The sequence below is a fragment of the Mytilus galloprovincialis genome, chromosome 1 (genome assembly GCF_965363235.1).
Source record: "Mytilus galloprovincialis chromosome 1, xbMytGall1.hap1.1, whole genome shotgun sequence".
Lineage (NCBI taxonomy): Eukaryota > Metazoa > Mollusca > Bivalvia > Mytilida > Mytilidae > Mytilus > Mytilus galloprovincialis.
The window spans coordinates 91995631-92019184 of NC_134838.1; the positions used below are offsets into that span (position 1 = coordinate 91995631).

The following is a 23554-nucleotide window of genomic DNA, read 5'->3' on the forward strand; positions in this document are numbered from 1 at the left end:
GTCGCGTCCAGGTAAATTATTGAACTATTTATAGAATACCAAAATGGCGACGACGGATTTTCATTAACAATACCAAAAGTGTAGGTAATCGATTATAACAACCAACCTGTCAAAAAAGTCATATATGGTCACTTTTTATTTCAAGAACACAAAAGTATGGTCACCACAAAGACCCCTTTTATTTAACAAAACCAGAATAAACATATGAATCAGGAAATGACAATCCTATAATAGTTCATTATCGTCAATATAAATACTGACTGTAAATTTCAAATTATTTTCAATTTATATGAACTTTGTGTAGTAGTAACACATTATGAGAATTACTGTCTTAAAAATTTATGCTTCCTGGATATCATTTAAATCAATTTTTTTATATAAACCCTGATACAATGATCATGATGATTGGGCTTTATAATTTTTGAATGATTTTACTGAAAATGCAGAAAAAAGAATTATGGATCACTTGAAAATGAAAGATTTTATGAAGGATTTTCATAAATAATTAAGTTTTTGAACAGTTGAATACTATCACTTCAACTTGAAATACAAATTGCATAGTACATGTACAGTTGGCGCAGACCAATCATAACATATTTTAAGTAAATGCAAGTTAACATCGGATGCACATATTTGGTTAGTTGACTTTATTTTCGTGTTTACTATAATTCCGATAATGCAGACAAAATGGAAATTTGTACTGTCTACAGAGTAAACACACGTTAACACTGTGTCCGTTTTTTAATTCAGTAATGAAGATAGTTGATATTCGAATACAACATTTTAAAGAACATTTTACCCTCAACAAAAACTATAAAAACCCTATTTCGCGTATCAAAAATAAACTAACAGAACTAGCCAAGGAATTTGTGTTTGTCCCGGCTGATAAAGCTGCTAATAATATCATTATTGTTTGACGTAAATTTTATATAGAGGTTCTGCAAAAGGAAATCACGAATTCACCAACATTCCAACTGACTTCATTTTCAGAAAACGACATCTGTAACAAACATAAACTTTTAGCTACTTCTTTACAAGCAGAACCAAACACAATGAAAGTCCCAACTATGTACTGGCTTCCTAAGCTGCACAAAAAACCTTACAAATATAGATTTATTTCATCTTCCAGCCATTGTTCAACTACTAAATTGTCTGTTTTACTTACTAGTACACTTGGTACAATAAAAAACCTGATAATAAATTGTTCAAATAAGGCCTTTGAAAATAGTGGAATTAATTACTTTTGGAGTGTCAAAAACTCGTTGGAAGTACTTGATAAATTGCATGCATATATTGGTGATTTTGAATCTGTTCAAAGTTTTGATTTTTCTACCCTATATACCACTTTGCCTCATATTCTTTTTAAGAAAAAATTCACATCCCTAATTAACTGGGCATTTAAAAAGTCGGAATGCGAGTACATATGTTCAAACTCTTTTAGATCATTTTTTAGTAGCAATAAACAAAAGAACTATGTCAATTGGACATGCTTTGATACTATTTATGCACTTGAATTTTTACTTGATAACATTTTTGTTCGCTTTGGAGATTCCGTATATCGTCAAGTTATTGGAATTCCAATGGGGACTAACTGTGCACCACTTATTGCGGACCTGTTTTTGTATTGTTATGAGTTACAATTTATGACTAAAATTAGCAAAGACCCATCAAAACAACATTTGATACAAAAATTTAACAATACTTTTAGATATTTGGATGATATATTGGCTCTAAATAATGACGACTTCAGTATGTATACTAAAGAAATTTATCCTGTAGAACTTACTTTAAATAAAGCTAATGATAACAATGACCACTGCCCTTTCCTCGATCTTGATATCTATATCATAAACGGGAAGCTTAATACAAAAATTTATGATAAAAGAGATGATTTTTCATTTCCTATTGTTAATTATCCATTTTTAGATGGTGACGTTCCCTTGTCACCATCTTATTGTGTTTATATATCTCAACTTGTACGATTCGCTCGTGTATGTAACAATGTATTAGATTTTAGCGAGAGAAATTTATGTATTACTGAAAAATTATTACACCAGGGTTTTCGATATCACAAACTGGTCAAAACATTTACTAAATTTTATCACCGGTATATAAGGAAATAATTCGTAAATATAACTCAACATGCAGACATCTTATACGTTCAGGTATTTCACATCCAAAATTTTATGGAAATATTCTTTATAAAGCACAAAAATGTCAGTATTCTCCTCAGAAACTAACAAAACCTTTAAATAGACTTATTAAAAGGGGATATAGTTACGATACTGTTGTCAGGTCATTAAAGATTGCATATTTTGGCTTTAACATTGATTCACTGATAGGGTCTTTGCATCGGAACTAAACACATTTATTTCTAAAAAAACAGTTGTTGGCATGACACGGGTTATGTTCTTCTCATATATTTTATGATAGTATGATACTAAACCCCTAACGGGAGGGATTGTACCTGATATTCATATGATGAAGACATAATCTTTCAATCAGTTTAATTGAGGTCTGGAGCTGGCATGTCAGTTAACTGCTAGTAGTCTGTTGTTATTTATGTATTATTGTCATTTTATTTATTTTCTTTTGTTACATCTTTTGACATCAGACTCGGACTTCTCTTGAACTGAATTTTAATGTGCGTATTGTTATTCTTTTACTTTTCTACATTGGCTAGAGGTATAGGGGGAGGGTTGAGATCTCATAAACATGTTTAACCCCGCCGCAATTTTGCGCCTGTCCCAAGTCAGGAGCCTCTGGCCTTTGTTAGTCTTCAGTGTTCTCCCCAGGCCGTTTTAGCGTCGCGGTACCGCGACGCTATATTTTTTCACCGTGATGCTATAATAATTCCCGCGACGCTATAATTATTTTGAAGATGCTATTTTACTTGTCCTCAATTTTGAACTTTCATCTATTATCGATTATGATCATAAAAATTATATCACCTTTAATTGTAATCCCTTTAAGTCGAACACTAAAGGCAATTAAGAGATTAAATAGCCAGGTGTTAATTGCCCTCAGGGTGATAACTGTTTGGATGCGAATATCCCAAGCTGACACTCGTGACATGACTAATACCACGTGTCTGCAATCACCAATTTCGACATGGAAAAATGCAATCACAAAAACAATTCGAAATCTATGTTTTATATTATGAATTTTCAAAGATTAAAACGAATTTTTTTTTAAAAGGTCGTTTATTTGTGCAACTCTCCAAAAAATACTTTCTTTCTCTTCCGGTAATACGAGAGCGAGAATTTTGGTTTTGAGCTAAAATAAGTTTTATACTTCTTTAAAAAGTGATCATAATTGGCTTAAGTTTATGTTTAATGCATTAAAAGCGTCTTATTCATTCACAATCTCTTGTCAAACAATGTTTATTCTCGGACTCATTTTCGTAAATTTTTCTACAGCCGCCATTGCACATTTTTGTGTAAACTACGGATCGGAACCAGACCAGATATGACAAAAATCCGCATTTTCACAATAATGACAACAGACGGACAGTAGACAGAAAAAATATACCAATAGAGAAAACTACGCATTAATAGACTATTTGTTAGATGACTTTGTTAAAAATACATATCATTTTGATGTAAAGATAAGAAACAACAGGGACTAATTCATTGAGTGCCATGAAACAATGAATTTCATAAACATGATAAAAAAAAGTTTTTAAATTGATATTTTTTTTGCTACTTTTGCTACTTTATCTTTACTTAATATAATATAAAAAAATAGTTAATTTTGTGTAATAGATATTTAGTTTTGTAATATACAGGTTGCACTATAATGAACCATTCATTCATTTGACTTATGTGAACATTGGTAACTGAAAGCACATATTTATTTTTATTTGGCACAAGAGGAAAAAAATAATTCTGTAACTATAAATGAATAAAGAAAACATAAACTGAAACAACTGTTTTTGTTGTTATAGTTTAATTGTATTCTCAGTTATGAATTGAACAATATAAACTAAAACATATAAAGGAAATAGAGCATCAAATGACATTAAAAAAAAATACAGTTATTTTTTTTAACGCAAAATGTGATGCTATCCAAAATTTCTGGGGAGAACACTGGTCTTGTATGATTTTAAATTTTAGTTTCTTGTGTATAATTCGGAGTTTAGTATGACGTCCATTATCACTGTACTATTATGCATATTTTAGGGGCCAGCTGAAGGACACCTACGGGTGCGGGAATTCTCGCTACATTGAAGACCCATTGGTTGCCTTCGACTGTTGTTTGCTCTATGGTCGGGTGGTTGTCGCTTTGACATATTCACCATTTCCTTTCTCAATTTTATTTATACATTTTTCGTTATTTTGTTAAAATGACTTTAATTTAACATTTCCTATTGTTAGGAATTTTATATTATATCACTTATGTTTACTCTTTACATGTATATACATTTGTAAGATCTGGACCTCAATATACAAATTCATAGAACATATATATATATATATATTGAATATTCGAATATTCAACTCATATTTCATGTATTTACAAAAATGTACAAAACGCTAGTTTCAGAAAGTGGTGCGGCTTTTGGTCTTTTAATTTTTTTTTTTTTTTTTGCAATTTGATACAGGATGACATTAAAAATCTTTATAATTATTATCTGTTGCAAAAAAGGTAAAACATCATACAATATTGACTCTTGATCATTTATTTGAAGTTCATAGTCAAGTTTACCCATTTTTACGCTCATTGATTGCATTGGGTACATAATAATCACAATTCAAAAAAAGAAAATTTGGGGCAAAAACTAGCAGTCTGCTTTTGACTTATAGAGGTCTAAATTTGTAAGTTTTAGGATTTGTCTCCCTTTAATGGAAGACAAAATACAACTTTAATAAGGCAAATATTGTTAAGCAAGAAATAATTGACCAGAATCAAAAAGTTGCAAAATATTGACTCCTACAAGTCCATAAGTTATCAAAGTTGGTTAATTTCAAGACCCACCCATATTTATAAAAAGGTCATGCATCTAAATCAAATAATGACAACATTGAAAGACAATGCTTTGTCTTCTTAAGAAAAATATGAATGAGGGTCTAAAAAATCAGAGATAATGTTAATTAACCTTACAATGCAACCACCTGGAACCACACTTAATGAGGTAAAACATCTGTGTTTAGTAAGGATATTCAATTAGATAATTAAATATAGATAGCGCAAGTCCTTGTGAACTCTCAGACAGGTTTTTGCTGTCATACATGTTGATGGTGTACTTTTGCCACTAAGTAAAATTAAGTTTTTTCATCAACATAAATAGACCTAAACAAGTCTGTCATTTTCTGACTAAGAGGAGTCTAAAATTGAAAACACATTTTTATAATAAATACATGTTTTGACTTCTTTAAGCCAAAAACAAAAATTGGCTTGTTTATGTCTGAGCTCATGACTAGAGGTACAAAAAAATGTACATTGTCACACTTGTTGAAAAGAAAATATTGACAAATGATTGAAACACATTTTTGACATAGTACATGTACAAATGTAAAATACTAAATGTCTAAAACATGTAAAATACAACTTGTGCATAAAGGTTTGATTTTATGGATATTTTTTTATATAAAACTAAACAAAGAAAAGTAAGTATAGGTTGATGAATCTTTAGAAATGTTTATTACATGTACAAATGTATGCCCAGAATGTTCTGATATTAAATTAAGTGATCTAATTTTATTATGTGAACACCAACAAAACCTATTAATAATAATAATAAATAATAATGATTTATTTTATTATAGTGTCACATATTTGATCAGACATATATATATACACAATTTCATAAACAACACAAAATAAAAAGATCAAATATCCAGCCTTATGTAGACTTAAGAGACACTTGTGTACAAACATTTCTAAAATCAAAAAGTTAAAAGGTTTCATTAAACAAGTCATTGTAGTCTAAATATTCAAAAATTCAAATTCTAAAAATTTAAAAAAGATTTAAAAAGATAAACTTATCTTCATACTGAGATTTAAAAATAAGAAATAACAATCGAAAAATATTAATTATCACAGATAAACTTACAAAAAAGTAAAAGTTTTTCCAAAATGACTAAATAATTTGAGTTAAAATCACTGTTTATAAATATAAATAGAAAAAACATTAAATATTTTTGCTTGATAAATTCTCATGTGCTAAATAGTTTTCGTCTCTGAAAAGATTTAAAAATTGCAAATGACAAAGAAGTTTGTATATCTTCACAAGACATTATTTCGATAAATTTACTGTCCATATCCAAAGTATCGAAGCTATCAATTAAAGTTCTAGCTTTAGCAAACAATTCAAATCTAATATCGTCATATAATGGGCAAAACAACAAAAAATGTTTTTCACTTTCAACATCGTTGCTATTACATAGTCGGCATAGTCTTTCATCTACTGGTGTTCACGGTCGGGCATATCGTCCTGTCTCGATCGCCAACGGCAGAGACCCGCTACGGAACAGGGTAACAGTTCGACGCACATTTTTGGGGAGCTGTAGCTTAAGGTATTGCTCAGTTTTAACGTTTGTTTTGTATAAACGGTATGTCCTTGATTTATTTCCGTTTACATTGTTCGAATCGTCAAATAACGCTTGTTTGAATTCATCGTTATCAACCACATCAAAGCGTTCCTTTATTGTTCGCATAACAGTTTTTGTAGAAATTAATGTATCATTAAGAATAGCAGTGGCATCAACGGTTTCTGCAAAACATTTCACTTTAACGTACCATCCTTTACTTCGATTTTTAGTCCACTCGGTAATCTTTCGAGTTAAACGTGTATCATCAGATCGCAATATCCGACTTAATAATCGTATACATGCATGTATTAATACTGTTGGACCCTTAGAAGTGTGATGTCTATTATCAATTAATTAATCACCATGTTCACAATCAAAAATTCAATGTTAAAAGTTCTGATGTGTTTGGAAAAACATAATACTCTTAAATGTACATTTTGTAAGTGTGTGTCATGATGACATCCAGTTTTAGGAAGCTATATCATATACACATGTATATACAACATGCACTCTATGGGAAAATAAGAAAAAAATGCAATAAAATTTAAAAACTCAAGCAAAAACGAAACATTGACAAAGATTCAAAAAGAGCTTTGTTCATGTGTACAGTATTACTATGGATTTATTTATTATTTTGATAACCATATATAATCATAATAGTTTTTTAATCTCAGCCAATTGCAAATAACTAAACATTACAATTTCATTTTTCAGTAAACCATCAAACATGTCAAAGGATCCACTCGTAAAAGTCCATCTTATATTTATACATTGTATACATGTACAATGTAGCTAAAATTAGAACGAAGTTAACATGAGTTATCTCCCTTTACTTTCAGTTTATATTCTAACTTGTCTAGATAAGAAGCATACAAACTAGATGTATGCATTTTAATAGAATAGCTAGCCTCCCTTTTCATGAACAAAATTTATTTGTAACATCTGATTGAAGGAGGCCCCAAAGCTACCGTTGTCAGGACAGTCAATCTCATAGATCGAAAATAAACTGACAACACCATGGCTAAAAAAGTAAAAAAGACAAAGACAAACAGACATGACAGACAATTAACATGATTGTGATGATATAGACAGAATTCCCTTCCAACTAAGTGCATATGCATGATTGTGATGATAAAGACAGAATGCCCTTCCAACTAAGTGCATATGCATGACTGTGATGATATAGACAGAATGCCCTTCCAACTAAGTGCCTCATTCATGACTGTGATGATATAGACAGAATGCCCTTCCAACTAAGTGCATATGCATGACTGTGATGATATAGACAGAATTCCCTTCCAACTAAGTGCATATGCATTATTGTGATGATAAAGACAGAATGCCCTTCCAACTAAGTGCATATGCATGACTGTGATGATATAGACAGAATACATTTCCAACTAAGTGCATATGCATGACTGTGATGATATAGGCAGAATGCCCTTCCAACTAAGTGCATATGCATGATTGTGAGGATATAGACAGAATGCCCTTCCAACTAAGTGCATATGCATGATTGTGAGGATATAGACAGAATGCCCTTCCAACTAAGTGCATATGCATGGCTGTGATGATATAGACATAATGCCCTTCCAACTAAGTGCATATGCATGATTGTGATGATATAGACAGACTGCCCTTCCAACTTAAGGCATATGCATGGCTGTGATGATATAGACAGAATTCCCTTCCAACTAAGTGCATACATATGCATTATTGTTATGATAAAGACAGAATGCCCTTCCAACTAAGTGCATATGCATGACTGTGATGATATAGACGGAATTCCCTTCCAACTAAGTGCATACATATGCATTATTGTTATGATAAAGACAGAATGCCCTTCCAAATAAGTGCATATGCATGACTGTGATGATATAGACAGAATGCATTTCCAACTAAGTGCATATGCATGGCTGTGATGATATAGACAGAATGCCCTTCCAACTAAGTGCATATGCATGACTGTGATGATATAGACAGACTGCCCTTCCAACTAAGTGCATATGCATGGCTGTGATGATATAGACAGAATGCCCTTCCAACTAAGTGCCTCATGCATGACTGTGGTGATATAGACAGAATGCCCTTCCAACTAAGTGCATATGCATGGCTTTGATGATATAGGCAGAATGCCCTTCCAACTTAGTGCATATGCATGATTGTGATGATATAGACAGAATGCCCTTCGAACTAAGTGCATATGCATGGCTGTGATGATATAGACAAAATCCCCTTCAAACTAAGTGCCTCATGTATGACGCGTGAACAAAATTACTTGATGATCCATGTCGTCCAACTTAGTGCATGTCTTGCTCTATGCATGATAAAATAACTCTTGCAACAACACCTTAAGAGGTTCTTTCCTCCATTTTCATTTTGGTTAATACATAGCTTGCTGAACATGCTGAATGTACATGTACGTTAACCTGCTAATGATTTTATTGATTTTATCATGTTAATGGTTAATTATTTCTGTTCAGTCCTAGAATATAAGGCAAACAACAATCTATCAATCTGCCACCTAAGGTTATAATAAATATAAAATGAATAATTACTTAATGGAAACAAAAATCATATGAACTGTTTTTTTCTATCTGATTAAAATACAGATCCTGTATCTATATGCTTTGCTTGAAAAAATCCCCAGTTCTCCTTTCTGTTGTGTTCTGGGGATTTCACAAACCAATGAAATTCTGCCTCAAAAATTTTGAAGGTGTGTATCATTAAAATAAAACCAGAGAATCCTAAAAGGTCTTTATATAAATTAGAATGTAGTATACATGTGTATCATGTATAAAGTAAGATCATGGAACTGTTTAATTACTTATTTGTCCTGAACATGCATGCAATGTTTCAGCTACATGTACCTGATGGTATGCAGCCAGCAATCCATCAATGTTGGAAATGTTGGATGAGTTTAAATTTTTACTGATTCCCTTTTAATAAATACATTTCAAGATTACGTTTTTATTATCCAGAATCACCAATAACTCATCCATTATTTTCATGATTAGAAAATTATGTTAAATTATGCGTCATAATTATTCTTCAAAACAAAAACAAAATAACCAACAATGGTCTAGCCAAAAAGCCACTATATAACCTTAAGAAATGTAGGTGTATAAACATCATAACATCATTTACAAATGTATGTCATGAGATGACATGTTAATTTGTCATGGTAAAAGTGATTAATTGATGTTAAGTAAAAAATGTTTCATTTATATGTAAAAGTTTTAAATATATATTGTTTTTATTTGATATTGAATCATTAAAAAAAGATAAGATGCATAAAGCTGTTTAATATGTTTTAAATGAATTTTATAGATCTTGTTTTTTATGAATTTTAATTATCTTTGAGTGAATTGGTGGAATTTTAGATTCAGTCTGTGGTCAAATATTTTTTAGACATCAATAACTTTGTCATGTAAAAAATTCAAGGAAATTTTAAGCATTATATCTGATCATGAATATGTAATATAAAATTGACCATTGACAACTTTGTCTTTTAATCATCAGTTTAAATCGATAAAGTAACATTATATATGGAAGTGTTTAACGACCTTGACTGGCTATACAGCCCTCGCACGGTCGGTTAAAAAAAGTAACATTTTGTTTTGCAGTAAATATTTATAGTGCAGTCTGTGGTTAAGGTATTTTGAGACTTTAACTTTGTTAAATTTTCACGGAATTGTATGAATCTTTGACAGTGATGACAGTTGCTTTGTTGTAATCCAGAAAAAAAAATCTATCATTTGCTGATTGATATGCTAAGTTTTTCACAGTAAATCTGAAAAAAAACCAATTTTTTAGACTTGTCAAATCTTCATTGAATTTTACAAAACTTTCTTCATTTAACATGTTTAACAACCCTGTCATGCAGATCAAAATTTTGATTTTTTTTCTCTTTTTAATTTTTTTCCTATGAAAAGATTATTTCAAACCATTAATCAATTGAAATATAACGTAATTTATTTGTTTTATTTCATTTTGTTGTCTTGGTTTTTCATTAACAGCATAATCATGAATCATTGATACCCTTTTGGTTTACTTTCTTTGCAATTATATATCCAGTTGTGTTATCTCCCTTGAAATAGAAATAGTCACATATTTTTTTCAAATGCACTAACTTCAGAAATTATTGGGAAGTTTTTTTAATGCGAGAATTTCAAAATCATCATGTTTTCACTATTTAAAACTTACATTCATAATTTCAGAAGTGAATTTTTAGCATAAAATTTTTGCAATCACATTTATTATAAGATTTCACATTTTTGCCTGAGGTCAAGGACATTCACAATTTTAAATACACAAATTATTATCTGAATTTGCAGTGAAAGGCCTAATACAAATTCAATTGAGGAATGTAAACTGAGTAATAAAGAGTTCTTGTATAAACTACAACTCTTTTGTTCTGATAATGCAGATGGCATTTATTTTTTTTTATACAGGACAAATTTATGACTTAAGTGAACAATATAATTTTACATTTTCCATCTTCGCTATACAAAAATGATCATAAGTTTAAAGAGATCTATTATTTACTTTTTGTGAAGTAGTGAAGATTGTCTTACAATTACTGTTCTTTCATGCACTTAATTCAGGTCAAATTCTTTTTTCTGAACAATTGTTTCCTATCATAATAGAGGGATGGCTATCTGCCACCTTTTCATCTTGTATTATGTTCATTTCAATCTTTTGAAATCTAAAAAATGTTGATTGTCTTCTCAGATTATAGGTCCACGTACATGTATACCTCAGCTTGCATTCAATTTTTGTTTTTCGATTTAAATTTGTTAATATTTTCATACATGTACAATGTATCTTCTTTGAAAGTTATCAAGTGTACACACAAATATCTATGATGTATCAACATGAACAATGTTTGCTTTGGTTTGCAAATTTTTAAGAAAGATTAAATTGAGAAAAAAATTGTTAACACAATAAAAGTTGAACATGTTCAAGTTGTATGGTAAAAAATTGAAAAAAAAAATGTAAACAGTATTAAAGTGGAACATGTTTAAGTTGAATGGCCAAATACAACAAATACCAGAAAAATCAAATAAGAGACTATACAAAATTTTCCCAAAAAAATATTGCTTTATATCAAATGAAAGTTTCAACACTTTATACATGCATACTTACATAAGGTACATGTATGTTAGATAATTTTACTGTATTTATTTCTAACTTTTTAATCATGATTATATATATAATAATAAAACAAATTTTAATAAATGATTGGAATTCATGAAAGAATTTGATTTTTAATTACTTAAAATTACATGTTCTTTCAATACCTATTTTCATCAAAGGTAAAACTGATGAAAGCAGTAGTGTTACATTTAATACATGTAATAGTGGTAATACAGATTTAAATTATATAGTCATGATAGTTATTAAATACCACTGACTGTTAGGGTATGTCCTGTACTATCTTTTTTATTTACATGACAATATCAGTGATTTTATAACACCTACATAACTCAGATAACCTGAGATTTTCTCACGATCACATTTATAACTTATCAACATTTATAACTTATTATAAGGAAACTAACTGTAATACTTTTTCATAAGGGATATATTTTTCGTATAACCTTTTCTAGTAGTGTTTTAAAACTTTATATCCACATGTTTAAAGATTTTACATATCACAAATTTCTTCATAAGGGATATACTTCTGATAACCTTTTCTAGTAGTATTTTAAAGCGTTATATTATTATGTTTTAAGATTTTATATCTCACAAATACTGATATTAAGATGACCTCTACATCTTTAAACAAATATTACTTAAGTGTCTTATGAAGTACATGTATTGTAGCATCCTTCCAGCTTGAATCACCATGATCACAATGACTATATTCAGTGTGATTACCGTCAAATTGTACATGTATAGGCACCTAAGATATGGAATCAAAGCGACAGTAACCCAAAAAGACAATAAAACCAAAAAATATATGTAGAGGTTTAGATTTCATCAATAGAAAATGTCTATATACCATAGATGTATGTCAAGATAAGTGTAGACTTATATATTATATATAGTAAATATGACACAGACTTCAGTGTTCTCCCCAGAAATTTTGGATAGCGTCACTTTAACATTTCAAGAAATCTCAGAGCCAGACGAATTTTTAGCAGATTCACTGGTTACTTGATAATTGATGGCTTAAAACTTTTTTCAACATGAAATTTAACAAGTTTTCATAAAAATCTATTAGTTAAATCCCTTCATCATGTTCATATATGGAACGACGGGTGCCAAATGTGAGCAGGATCTGCTTACTCTTCTGGAGCACCTGAGATCACCCCTAGTTTTTGGTGGGGTACGTGTTGTTTATTCTTTAGTTTTCTTTGTTGTGTCATGTGTACTATTATTTGTCTGTTTTTCCTTTTCATTTTTAGCCATGGCGTTGTCAGTTTATTTTCGATTTATGAGTTTGACTGTCCCTCTGGTATCTTTCGCCCCTCTTTTACAGTGTAACCTGCCTAATCAGACACCTGAGTATTCCAGCATCCTGCTTTAACCGACAAGTTTTAATGATTCCAAATATGCCTATCCTTGCAGTAAAAACCTGAGTATTCCGACACCCTGCTTAATCCGACATTTCTGTTCCCCGAGTGTGTCTAATTACACAAGTTACACTTTATACTGTTTTTATACGACCGCAAAAATTTATTGGTCATATATTGGTATCAGGTTGGCATCATCGTCGTCCTCCAAAGACATCTGGTTTTCGCACTCTTAACTTTAGTAAAAAGAATTAGAAATCTATGAAATTTAAACACAATGTTTATGACCATAAAAGGAAGGTTGGGATTGATTTTGGGTGTTTTTTGTTCCCAACAGTTAAGGAGTTAGGGGCCAAAAAGGGCCCAAATAAACATTTTTCTTGGTTTTCGCACAATAACTTCAGTATAAGTAAACAGAAATCTATGAAATTTTAACATAAGGTCTATGACCACAAAAGGATGGTTGGGATTGATTTTGGGAGTTTTAGTCCCAACAGTTTAGGAAAAGGGGCCAAAAACAGGTCCCAAATAAGCATTTTTCTTGGTGTTTGCACAATAACTAGTATAAGTTAATAGAAATCTATGAAATTTTAACACAAGGTTTGTGACCACAAAAGGAAGGTTTGGATTGATTTTGGGAGTTTTGGTCCCAACGAGTTAGGGGCCAAAAGGGTCCAAAATTAAACTTTGTTTGATTTCATCAAAAAATGAATTATTGGGGTTCTTTGATATGCCAAATCTAACCGTGTATTCAGATTCTTAATTTTTGGTCCTGTTTTCAAATTGGTCTACATTAAGGTCCAAAGGGTCCAAAATTAAACTTAGCTTGATTTTAACAAAAATTGAATTCTTGGGTTCTTTGATATGCTGAATCTTAACATGTACTTAGATTTTTTATTATGGGCCCAGTTTTCAAGTTGGTCCAAATTGGGGTCCAAAATTATTATATTAAGTATTGTGCAATAGCAAGACATTTTCAATTGCACAGTATTGTGCAATAGCAAGAAATTTTTCGATTGCACAGATTGTGCAATAGCAAGAAATCTTCAATTGCACAGTATTGTGCAATAGCAAGAAATCTTCAATTGCACAGTATTGTGCAATAGCAAGAAATATCTAATTGCACAATATTGCGCAATAGCAAGAAATTGTCAATTGCACAGTTTTTATGAAATATTCTTTGAAAATTGAAGTTATCTTTCTTTGTCCAGAATAGTAGTTGAATCAACTTAAATCATTGTTTTATACAATATACAATGTATATTCACTTTTACTACCAACTAATAAATTAAAACAATCTTTACCATTCAGTGATTGCATGCACTTTTTTTACATTTTAATATTTTATGATGTATTTAAATGAGTAGTTATTGTTGCAAGCTCCATTAGAAATAAAAATTGTGTGTGTGTGTGTGGGGGGGGGGGGTCATGATGTTCAATTTTTCTCATTTCAGATTTCATAAATAAAAAGAAAATTTCTTCAAACATTTTTTTGAGAGGATTAATATTCAACAGCAAAGGGAATTGCTCAAAGGCATAAAAAAAAAATTTAGTTCATTAGACCACATTCATTCTGTGTCAGAAACCTATGCTGTGTCAACTATTTAATCACAATCCAAATTTTGAGCTGAATCCAGCTTGAATGTTTTGTCCATACTTGCCCCAACCGTTCAAGGTTCAACCTCTGCGGTCGTATAAAGCTGCGCCCTGTGGAGCATCTGGTTAAAATTGGTTTGAATTCTATTATGAATTAATTTGGGATTTAATTTCTTAACATTTTAGTAGTAGTTTTGAAATAATCCATTATAAATATGTATGATATTATCTTTAAATTTCAGATAAGAAAAGTTTGAAAACTAAAGATGAAGATTTTATTATGTATGGAAGATGTAACATAAAGAAAACAAGGATGACAAGTAAATCCCTGTGGAGCATTATAATATGTACTATACTTTGTTGTATAGGAACCGTAACTCCTTCAGTCATATGTAAGTTTTATGTGTACAGATCTAATGGAATAAGCATATTTGTTTTTTGCTCATGTGGCATGTGAAGACTAAATGTATATCCAGTTCTCATAAACACATTTATATCACATTATGTGCAGATACATACATGAGAATCAATCAATCAAACATTTTTCAAGATTCACTCATTTGGAAAAATTAAAAGATAATTTACTTTGACTTTAATTTTACAAATGTTATTTCAATTATCAGATGTATATATGATATGCAGTATAGATCATTTTAAGATGACATCCTTCAAACGCTTTGAGTACACACCCGTGGTAAAATATGAATATATTGCCTGGGCTGTTCCGACATGTCCAATCGTTCTCCCACGTCATATGCTTTTTTATGAATGAGCTTCACAATGTCATAGAATGATGATGTAAGAATATAAGCATTTTAAGAGAAAATACACGCTTGTGAAACCGAAAAATCATTACAACAAGGAAACGTAAACAAACGATGCTAAAATGTGTTATAGGCCATATTTTTTTTTTATACATTTAAGGGGGCTTGCGGGTCTAAATCGTTTTTTTAATTTTATATAGGATATCGCTATATTTTTCTATAAATGAATTTTATCTTATACTTAATAGAAAAATCAAATAAGAAAATGGGTTCACTGTTCATTTACGCTCACAATCTGCCTTTAAAAGAAGCATACATTTTTGTAAAGGTACCTTTTTTTCTGTTGAACTAATAGGGGAAAAAGAGGTAACATTGAAATAAAAAAAGAACTTAAGTACAGAAATCGCTCAAATTTTACAAAAGTTTAGTTTAAGTACAGCTTAATTGAAAATAATAATAAAAAATATAGGTCACCGATGAGTTATAAAAGATATTTTTTTGTACCAAAGGGAGATAATTTGGAGTGTTTTCAATGATATCTACATTTCAAAATTCATCTGGGGCCAACACAAATTGATTTTTTTGAATTATTTTTGTACCATATGATAAAGTAACAACTACTAAAGGTAATAAATAAAATTTGTAATGAAAAATAAATATTTATTTTTTCTGAAATTTTTATACCCTCGAGCTTCCTTAAGACATATAAGTGACATCTTAGCTAGCCAAGGGTTACGATCCACTTCCCTCCTCTCCACCCTTGGCGGATTGAGATAGAATATTGGAGACACAAGGTAATGATTTTCATTTGTTGCAGTCGAAACTCGCTGCATCCAATCAAAAAGCGCCTATAACTTGATCACGTGTAAATGTCAGTCAGGGGTACTACTTGTACAAGTGTATTTTATTTACTTGAAGAAGTAAAAAAAAATATACACATATAAGTAAATAAATAATGTTTGAATAATCTCCCCTTAATTTTCTAAAAAAATTACTTGTATAAGTAAATTTTTCTTACAATCCCACACAAATCCTCAAGTTTTGAGATGTAAAATCATGCCTTTAATGATTTTTCCCAGGTTTGCTCAAATTTTTTCATTAAAGTTCAATGTTTCATCTCATTAATTCATCAAAGAAACTGATTGAGCAAAGATCTTGTATATTTGCGCAAGGCAATCAAAAATTGCTCCTTTGGGGCTTGTAAATGAGCAGTGTTATGAAGATAACAGACAAATGGGATTTTCATTGTCCATGAAATTACACTTAAATGATAAGTAAAGACATCTGTAAAGGGTACACAATTTAAAATTCTATTAGAGAAAAGAAATCTTAAGAATTCAAGAAAAGAAGAAAGGATGATTTTTTTACTTATACAAGTAAAAAAATCTGAATGCCTAAGGGACATAACTAAGCCAATTTTTTTTTTACCTATACAAGTAAATAAAATTCACTTGTATAAGTATCCTACAAATTTACTTATATGTGTATATTTTTTTTTACTTCTTCAAGTAAATAAAATACACTTGTACAAGTAGTACCCCTGACTGAATGTAGAAAGTGTATGTAAACAATTGCCACGTGCTTATTGTGCAACAAGTCTTTACATCCCTAAGCATACGACTATATTTAGTGACAATTTGAAGGTTTTTAATCAACTAATAGAAGTTCTTGTGTGTTTTTTTTGCACAAATGCATGAATGTCAAAGTAAATTTTCGTTTCCTGCTTTACCAAGTGTTCACTAGAATCTAGAGGCTACCGTGTTTTTGCCTCCAAATTGAAGAGTTCAAGTGCTACCATTGTTCAAGAATAAAGTATTCTGAATGGGTGTGACTTTCATCTTCTGATAGATTGTGCAACATTGTTATCACAAATGTTGGCTTAATCTGCCAAGGGTGGGGAGGAGGGAAGTGGATCATAACCCTTGGCTAGCAAAGATGTATAAGTGAATTATCATTTAAATTCATCTAAAACTATCTAAATACGTTATTGTAAATAGTTTAAGCATGTCACTTATTCAGTTTACTCTGTTTTTTTACACCAATTTAAAAGTGTTTATTTGTCTGAACGGCAAATATGTGCCTCCACTTAAAGCGCTTCCATCGAAAAGAATTGCCGTTTTTATCCTATTAGTATCGAAATAATTCATGGGGGGTTGAATATGTATCGTGATTTTACCACGGGTTGTCCCTTTATGCCAATATTTTATCCCCCGCTGTCGCTCAGGATAAAATATTTGTCATAAAGGGCCAACCCATGGTAATTTCAAGATATATTTAAGCCCCCATGAAATATTTCTGAAGTATAAGCATTGATAGGTGAAGAGATGTACATATACATGAACATGAACATGTAATACCCCTCTAAAAATAGTCATTACCCATACCTTTTACCTGTTTGCTTACTTCATATATATGAGGGGAGTACAACAGTTACCTATTACCAGTATGTCACACTTCCCCTTCATTTAATATAGGATGTACTGATTAAATTTGATCATACAGTGAACTATGATTTTCTCTTTTCCATACTTTACAATGTTTATACATTAGTTAATAATACAACTGAAAAAGACCAATAAGCTTTTGCATACTTCACTAACAATGTTTTAATATTATTTTTTTTTATTTGAAAAAATAAGGAGAATGCAACAAAATTAGCTAATTATATATGATGATATAAAATGTCTGCCAATTAGATATTATGTGATATGGAAATCATACCAATCCATATGATAAGGCATGTCTCAATGGTATCACTATTTTATCTTTTTACAGACAACATAGAAACCATGTGTAATTCTGCAGGGTCATTTAATGTGGACTCTGGTCAAGTTGTGTACCTTAGGGGAGGTTACGTTAACTCCCCTATAACTGTACGAGAATGTAGCGTTGTATTAAGAGCAACAACAGGGGACAACATTCTTTCTTTTGAAGAGCCAATTATAAGTCTAGAGTGTGGTGTTGCACTCGACATTGTATATGGATCTTATAAGGTAATTTTTCGATATTAAGCCAATGAACATGAAATCTTTGTAGATGAGAAATTTTCATTGCCTTCTATCTGTGAATGATTTTTAATTTTTGGGGTTAAGATTGCATTTATACAATTTAAATTGTGATGTGGCTAGCTTGATAGTGATCTTTTTCTACTGCAAAATGACTCTTTACCCTTCTGTGGTCACAAGTAACTTTGATTATTTTGCCTGCACTTAAGATGAACAATGGCTGAAAAAGCTATTTGTAGTTTTTTAAAGTGAATGCAAAATATTTGAAAAAAATAGAATATGATCTGCCGCCTCATAGAGTTGGATTTTTGACAGGTCAACATATGCTTTGAGATAATGATCCAAAATCCTTCATTCTGACCATTTATATAGGGTAAACAACATGAACAAGCGTCTAATAAAACAGCTTTATTAACCTTTTTGGAGTGTTATGTAACTTGGACAGAAGATTCTACAATATCTGGAAACCACATCTGAAGAAACAAGTTTGAACTTAAAATAATATGTAACTTACTTCATAAATGGACTTGTATTTTGACAGTCAATATAATACTTTTACAGCAGTAGTCACAGTAATTATTTTTGTATGCCATACTTTTGTGATCTTTTTCAGAAAGCATATGCCTGCGACACTCTGGCGTCTGGGAAATTTTCTACACAAACAAGAGATGCCACTGTGAAACTGACATTAGGTACTAACATGGCTTCCAGATTTGGAACCTTTCAACTTCAGATATCTGCTGGAATTAGTAAGTGATGTATTGTTTAGCTTGTCTGCCATGGAGAAGCTGTGTAAGCATTTATTACCACATTATGTCTGTCTTTTTTAATGAGGGTTTTACCATTTGTTCTGTGTTGGTCAAAAACTACAATGTATAGACAAATTATCAGCGAGACAAGATCTACAAATAGGTCAACAAAGCACATCTTATAAGTAGAATTTAATTATTGCCTTTGAAAGATAATTACTACACTTTTTTGGTATTTCAAGTAAAAAATATAGTAGCTCTTTTGGGCCTTTAGTCTTTGTTCCAAAATAAAAGTAATTTGACAATGTTACACAGTTCAATAAGCAATCAAACAGATACAGGAATAGTCAGTGTTTATATATATTTATGTAAATTAAATCTATTTCAGAACCAGTTGATGCATCACAAAACAGTACTAGTGCATGGACTGTTGGTATCATTGTTGGAACTGTAGTGGGAATTTGTGTTTTTCTCTTGCTAATCTGCATAATTGGAGTTTGCATGCATAAAAAGATGAGGCAGGCAAAAATGAATGAAAGGATGTATGCAACTGAAGACAAAGGTCCTCTTGAGCTTGATTTACCACCCAATAGAAGTTTTGGATACACAAATAATTACAATGAAAACCGTGAGGCCTCTCCTTTAGCTAAAACAAAGTTACTTAATGGTTACGATGAAAATAGAAAAGAGTCCCCAAATTCAAAAAGACGTCCTGATACTTTGAATATCAGAAGTACTTATACAAAACCTGTTCCGGCAAAGGATCCTAGGGTTCAAACAACTAACAAAGATTATCAGGACGATGGTAGTGACACATATTACAATATGGACGAGGACAAAATTATACAACCTAATAGACCTAAAACACCAGTCACACCAATCTTAAGTGCTCTGCAATCTAATCCCAAATTTAGGAAATCTTATAATGAGAATGAACGTGATGCTGAGGATAGAGCAAAGAGAATTTCCTATTCTACATCAAATGACTCTATTAATCACAGGCCTCCCTTACCAAAAGTGCCAGATTCTAACACTCGCCAGGTAAATCTGAAGAAAAATCAAAGTATGAGAAAGGCCACAAGACCTGATTCATATGTAGATTGGTCATCCTCAACACAAGGTTCAGAAGAAATGGAGGATGAAAGACCACAAAATAGAGAGGGGACTGAAAGACCTAAACACACATTACGACCTAATCGTAAGAAAAGTCCAGAACAAGAAAGAAAACAAACAAATAAAGTGAAAGATCCTAGAGTAAATGATCTAAGGGATGATGAAGATGAACGCATTGGACTGTTTCAAAAACAATCAAGTACTAGGAGTAGTAAACGATCTCAGAGGTCACCTAGACTTGGTAAAGGTTCAAAAGGGTTTGGTCACAGAAGAACTGGAAGTCGAGGAGATGATGCTATCAGTATAGGGTCCAGGACAGATTTAGAATCTCTTCCTCGTAAGTGTTTTAGTTTTTTTGTGATTTCAATTTTCACATGTTTCATCCACTGCACGCAGCAACCAATGGCTTGGTCCACCCAAGGTATTTAACTGGTTTCATACGTCTATTGTCTCATCTGAAAAGTACAAACAACTCATGTTACTAGTCATACATTTGGTTTTTGCTTAGTGTTTTACAACCAAAACATCCACATTTAAAATTTAAGTTCTATGGCATGGTTTAAAGAAGAAGATGTGGTATAAGTGCCAATGGCCAATGAGAACTCTCCATCCAAGTCACAAAGTATAAAAAGATAACAATTATATGTCAAAAGTACGGCCTTCAACACAGAGCTATTGCTCACACCCAACAGCAAGCTAAAAGTGCCCAAAATCACCTAGTGTAAAATAATTCAAACAGGAAAAAGATTTCTAAATGTAAGTTAAAAAAAAACAAAAAACACATAATTATGAACCACATCAACAAGCAACAACCACTGAACAACAGGTATGATAATAAAAATATATGTTGTTGAAAAGTTTGTTTAAGAATATTTGTGTCAAAATTATTTAAAATAGGTAGAGTGTATTTAAAAAAAAAAATCATTGTATAAATATCATATTTGTTGTACCTTAATTTGTAAAGTTGATTTATAAATCATCAGTTTTAATGTGTCAAATGCATCATTGTAAAAGGGAGATGTGATCTTGTTGCAATTGTCAGAGACAAGGATATGTCGAAGGATTTATTCATCATTTTTATGAAGCTTTCAAAGAAAAGAATGCAAATTGTTTCTTGATGGCTCCTCCTTATCAGTTTGACAATTTACTACTTTTAATATGACATGGTGGTAAAGTTCAAACAAATGGCTATTTTGACAATGTTAATTTTTATAGTTGTTCACCTTGTTGTTAATATTTGTTTGTACGTCCATTTAGCATGTTAAGGAAGGAAACTTATGTTTGTGGTAGATGCAAGTTGTTACAAATCCCATATTGTCATACACAAGGAATATTTAATCAGATGAACAAACTTTAATTACAAAATATACATGATATAAATGAAAAAATAAGGTATTATAAATGGAAATAATGCATATTTGAATGAATATGCTCAACAATTTCAATGAACAGAGAACGCAAAAGAAATAGCATAATCTTCCCTTTTTTGGCAGCTCCTACTACATGTAGTATGTTGAGTATTTTGCTGATATTTTAATTTTTTGTACATTTGTATTGATTATTTCTTTAATTTTTTCAGCTCTGCAGAGATCAACTTCTAAGACCTCATTATATGCCTCTAGATCATCATTATATAGCAGACGACGTAGAGCAGGGTCATGTGCTGATTCAATGGTGTCATATGCTCATGATGACATAGACTTTTACAGGAATTCAAGGCGATCTCATACTGACTTTGATGATGAGGATGATTTCGGTGGTTATGAAAAACCAATTTCACGAAATGACCGCTTACGAATGTCTAAATCAGACCATGACTTGGGACGTGCAATGAGAGAAATTTCAACACAAACATTACGTGAAACTGCTACACAAACAGGTCTTGAAGAATCTGTTACTGTTCACACAAAGCGCGTTGTAAAAAGACGTCCAAGATCTAGAAGTATGTCAGCAATGGGAACTCAAACACAAAAGAAAGAAAAAAAGAAGAGAACTAAATCAAAACAAGATTTGGCAGGAACAACTGATGATGAATTACATGAAACAGAAGTAAAGCCAGTTGTCAAACCAAAACCAAAGCCAAAACCTAGAAAATCATTAAGTACTGTAGATCATGCAGCACAGTCTGATAATGAAGGTCTAAAAAAGAAAAAAATGAAAAGGAGATCAAAATCGGATGCAAATATTGCTAAAAGTTTTGAAGATCTGACACATGAATCTAATGACAAGGCTGTGCCTGGTCCGCAAGTACCGCAGCATATGGCTAATAGTCATACTGTTCCTGCAAATCTACAAGGATATGGACCACCGGGGACAATGGTTGTTCCCCCTCCTTACACAACTCTTCCACATGGAGCACAGCCTACACAGTTTGTAACAAGTCAGGGACAACCAGTCATGGTTCAGCCTGTTGCAATGCCATACCAAGGGAATCCACCAGGGCCAGTAGTTCCTCCACAGTACCCAGTGGTCCCAAGGAAACCTCGTAAATCAAACTGGGAGACTCTTATGGAAATGACAGACAACCAGAAGACCGGTATGCCGGCTGATACAGAGTCTGTGGTTAGTTCAGTGTTTACAAGTAATCCTCCACCGACTTATCAACCAGGACAGCCAGCATTTTATCCTTATCAACAGGGTTACAGCCAACCACATAATCAACCAGTTCATCAATTTCAACCTCCACAGCCTCAACAAGTTCAACAACCACCACCAGTTCAGCCACCAGCACAGTACCCACCATCCCAAGGCTGGACACTCCAACCAGGAGGAGGATCTGATGGTAGCAGTAGTGGGACAACAGGAAGTGGAAGTTCTACGTCGGGAATGTATGTCACACAGCCGCAAGGTTTACCATCTCAGGGAAAGTCATCATGGGACAAGTTGACAGACATGACTAATCAACAGTATAAGATTGCTTATACATCAGAAAAAAACGATAGAAGTGAAAGTGTTGTATAGTACATCATTGTGTAACAACACTTATAGTCGCCGTCACGTAAAATTGGCACCATGTTTTTTGTTAAAATTTTTTTAAATATCAGCCGCGTTTACTCAAGATGGTGTTTTTCTTTTAGCGGAAGTAAAATCCTGTCCAAATATCCACTACTGTCCTACCTTTTATTGTGTTTGCACTGTATAATCCTGACCTTCACATTTTTCAAGATTATTTACATTGTATAACCGCCATCTTGGTTTCTATGAGGGTCCCTTATTCCATAACATTCGTTACTCTCTGGTAATATCATTGTTATTGATGATACAATTTCCCGC

At 31.7% G+C, this 23554-nt stretch overlaps 1 protein-coding gene across 2 annotated transcripts; it reads left to right on the top strand.

Moving 5' to 3' along the window:
- On the top strand, positions 1-23261 carry LOC143044607 (uncharacterized). Of its 2 annotated transcripts, none has more exons than XM_076216678.1 (6): positions 1-80; positions 14893-15042; positions 18190-18407; positions 19033-19168; positions 19557-20618; positions 21861-23261. In XM_076216678.1, the coding sequence occupies exons 2-6, from the start codon at positions 14931-14933 to the stop codon at positions 23240-23242; spliced, it is 2910 nt and encodes a 969-aa protein (XP_076072793.1). In that variant the 5' UTR covers positions 1-80; positions 14893-14930; the 3' UTR covers positions 23243-23261. The 2 variants fall into 2 exon arrangements, with proteins under 2 accessions (XP_076072793.1, XP_076072785.1); XM_076216670.1 differs by lacking the exon at positions 1-80 and adding an exon at positions 12514-12547.
- Positions 23262-23554: the final 293 nt, after the last annotated feature.

Excerpts from the sequence above, each read along its gene's own strand:
- LOC143044607 (XM_076216670.1), top strand. Across the intron at positions 18,408-19,032 it reads TTGTATATGGATCTTATAAG|AAAGCATATGCCTGCGACAC; the intron begins GTAATTTTTCGA and ends GATCTTTTTCAG. Across the intron at positions 19,169-19,556 it reads TCAGATATCTGCTGGAATTA|AACCAGTTGATGCATCACAA; the intron begins GTAAGTGATGTA and ends AATCTATTTCAG.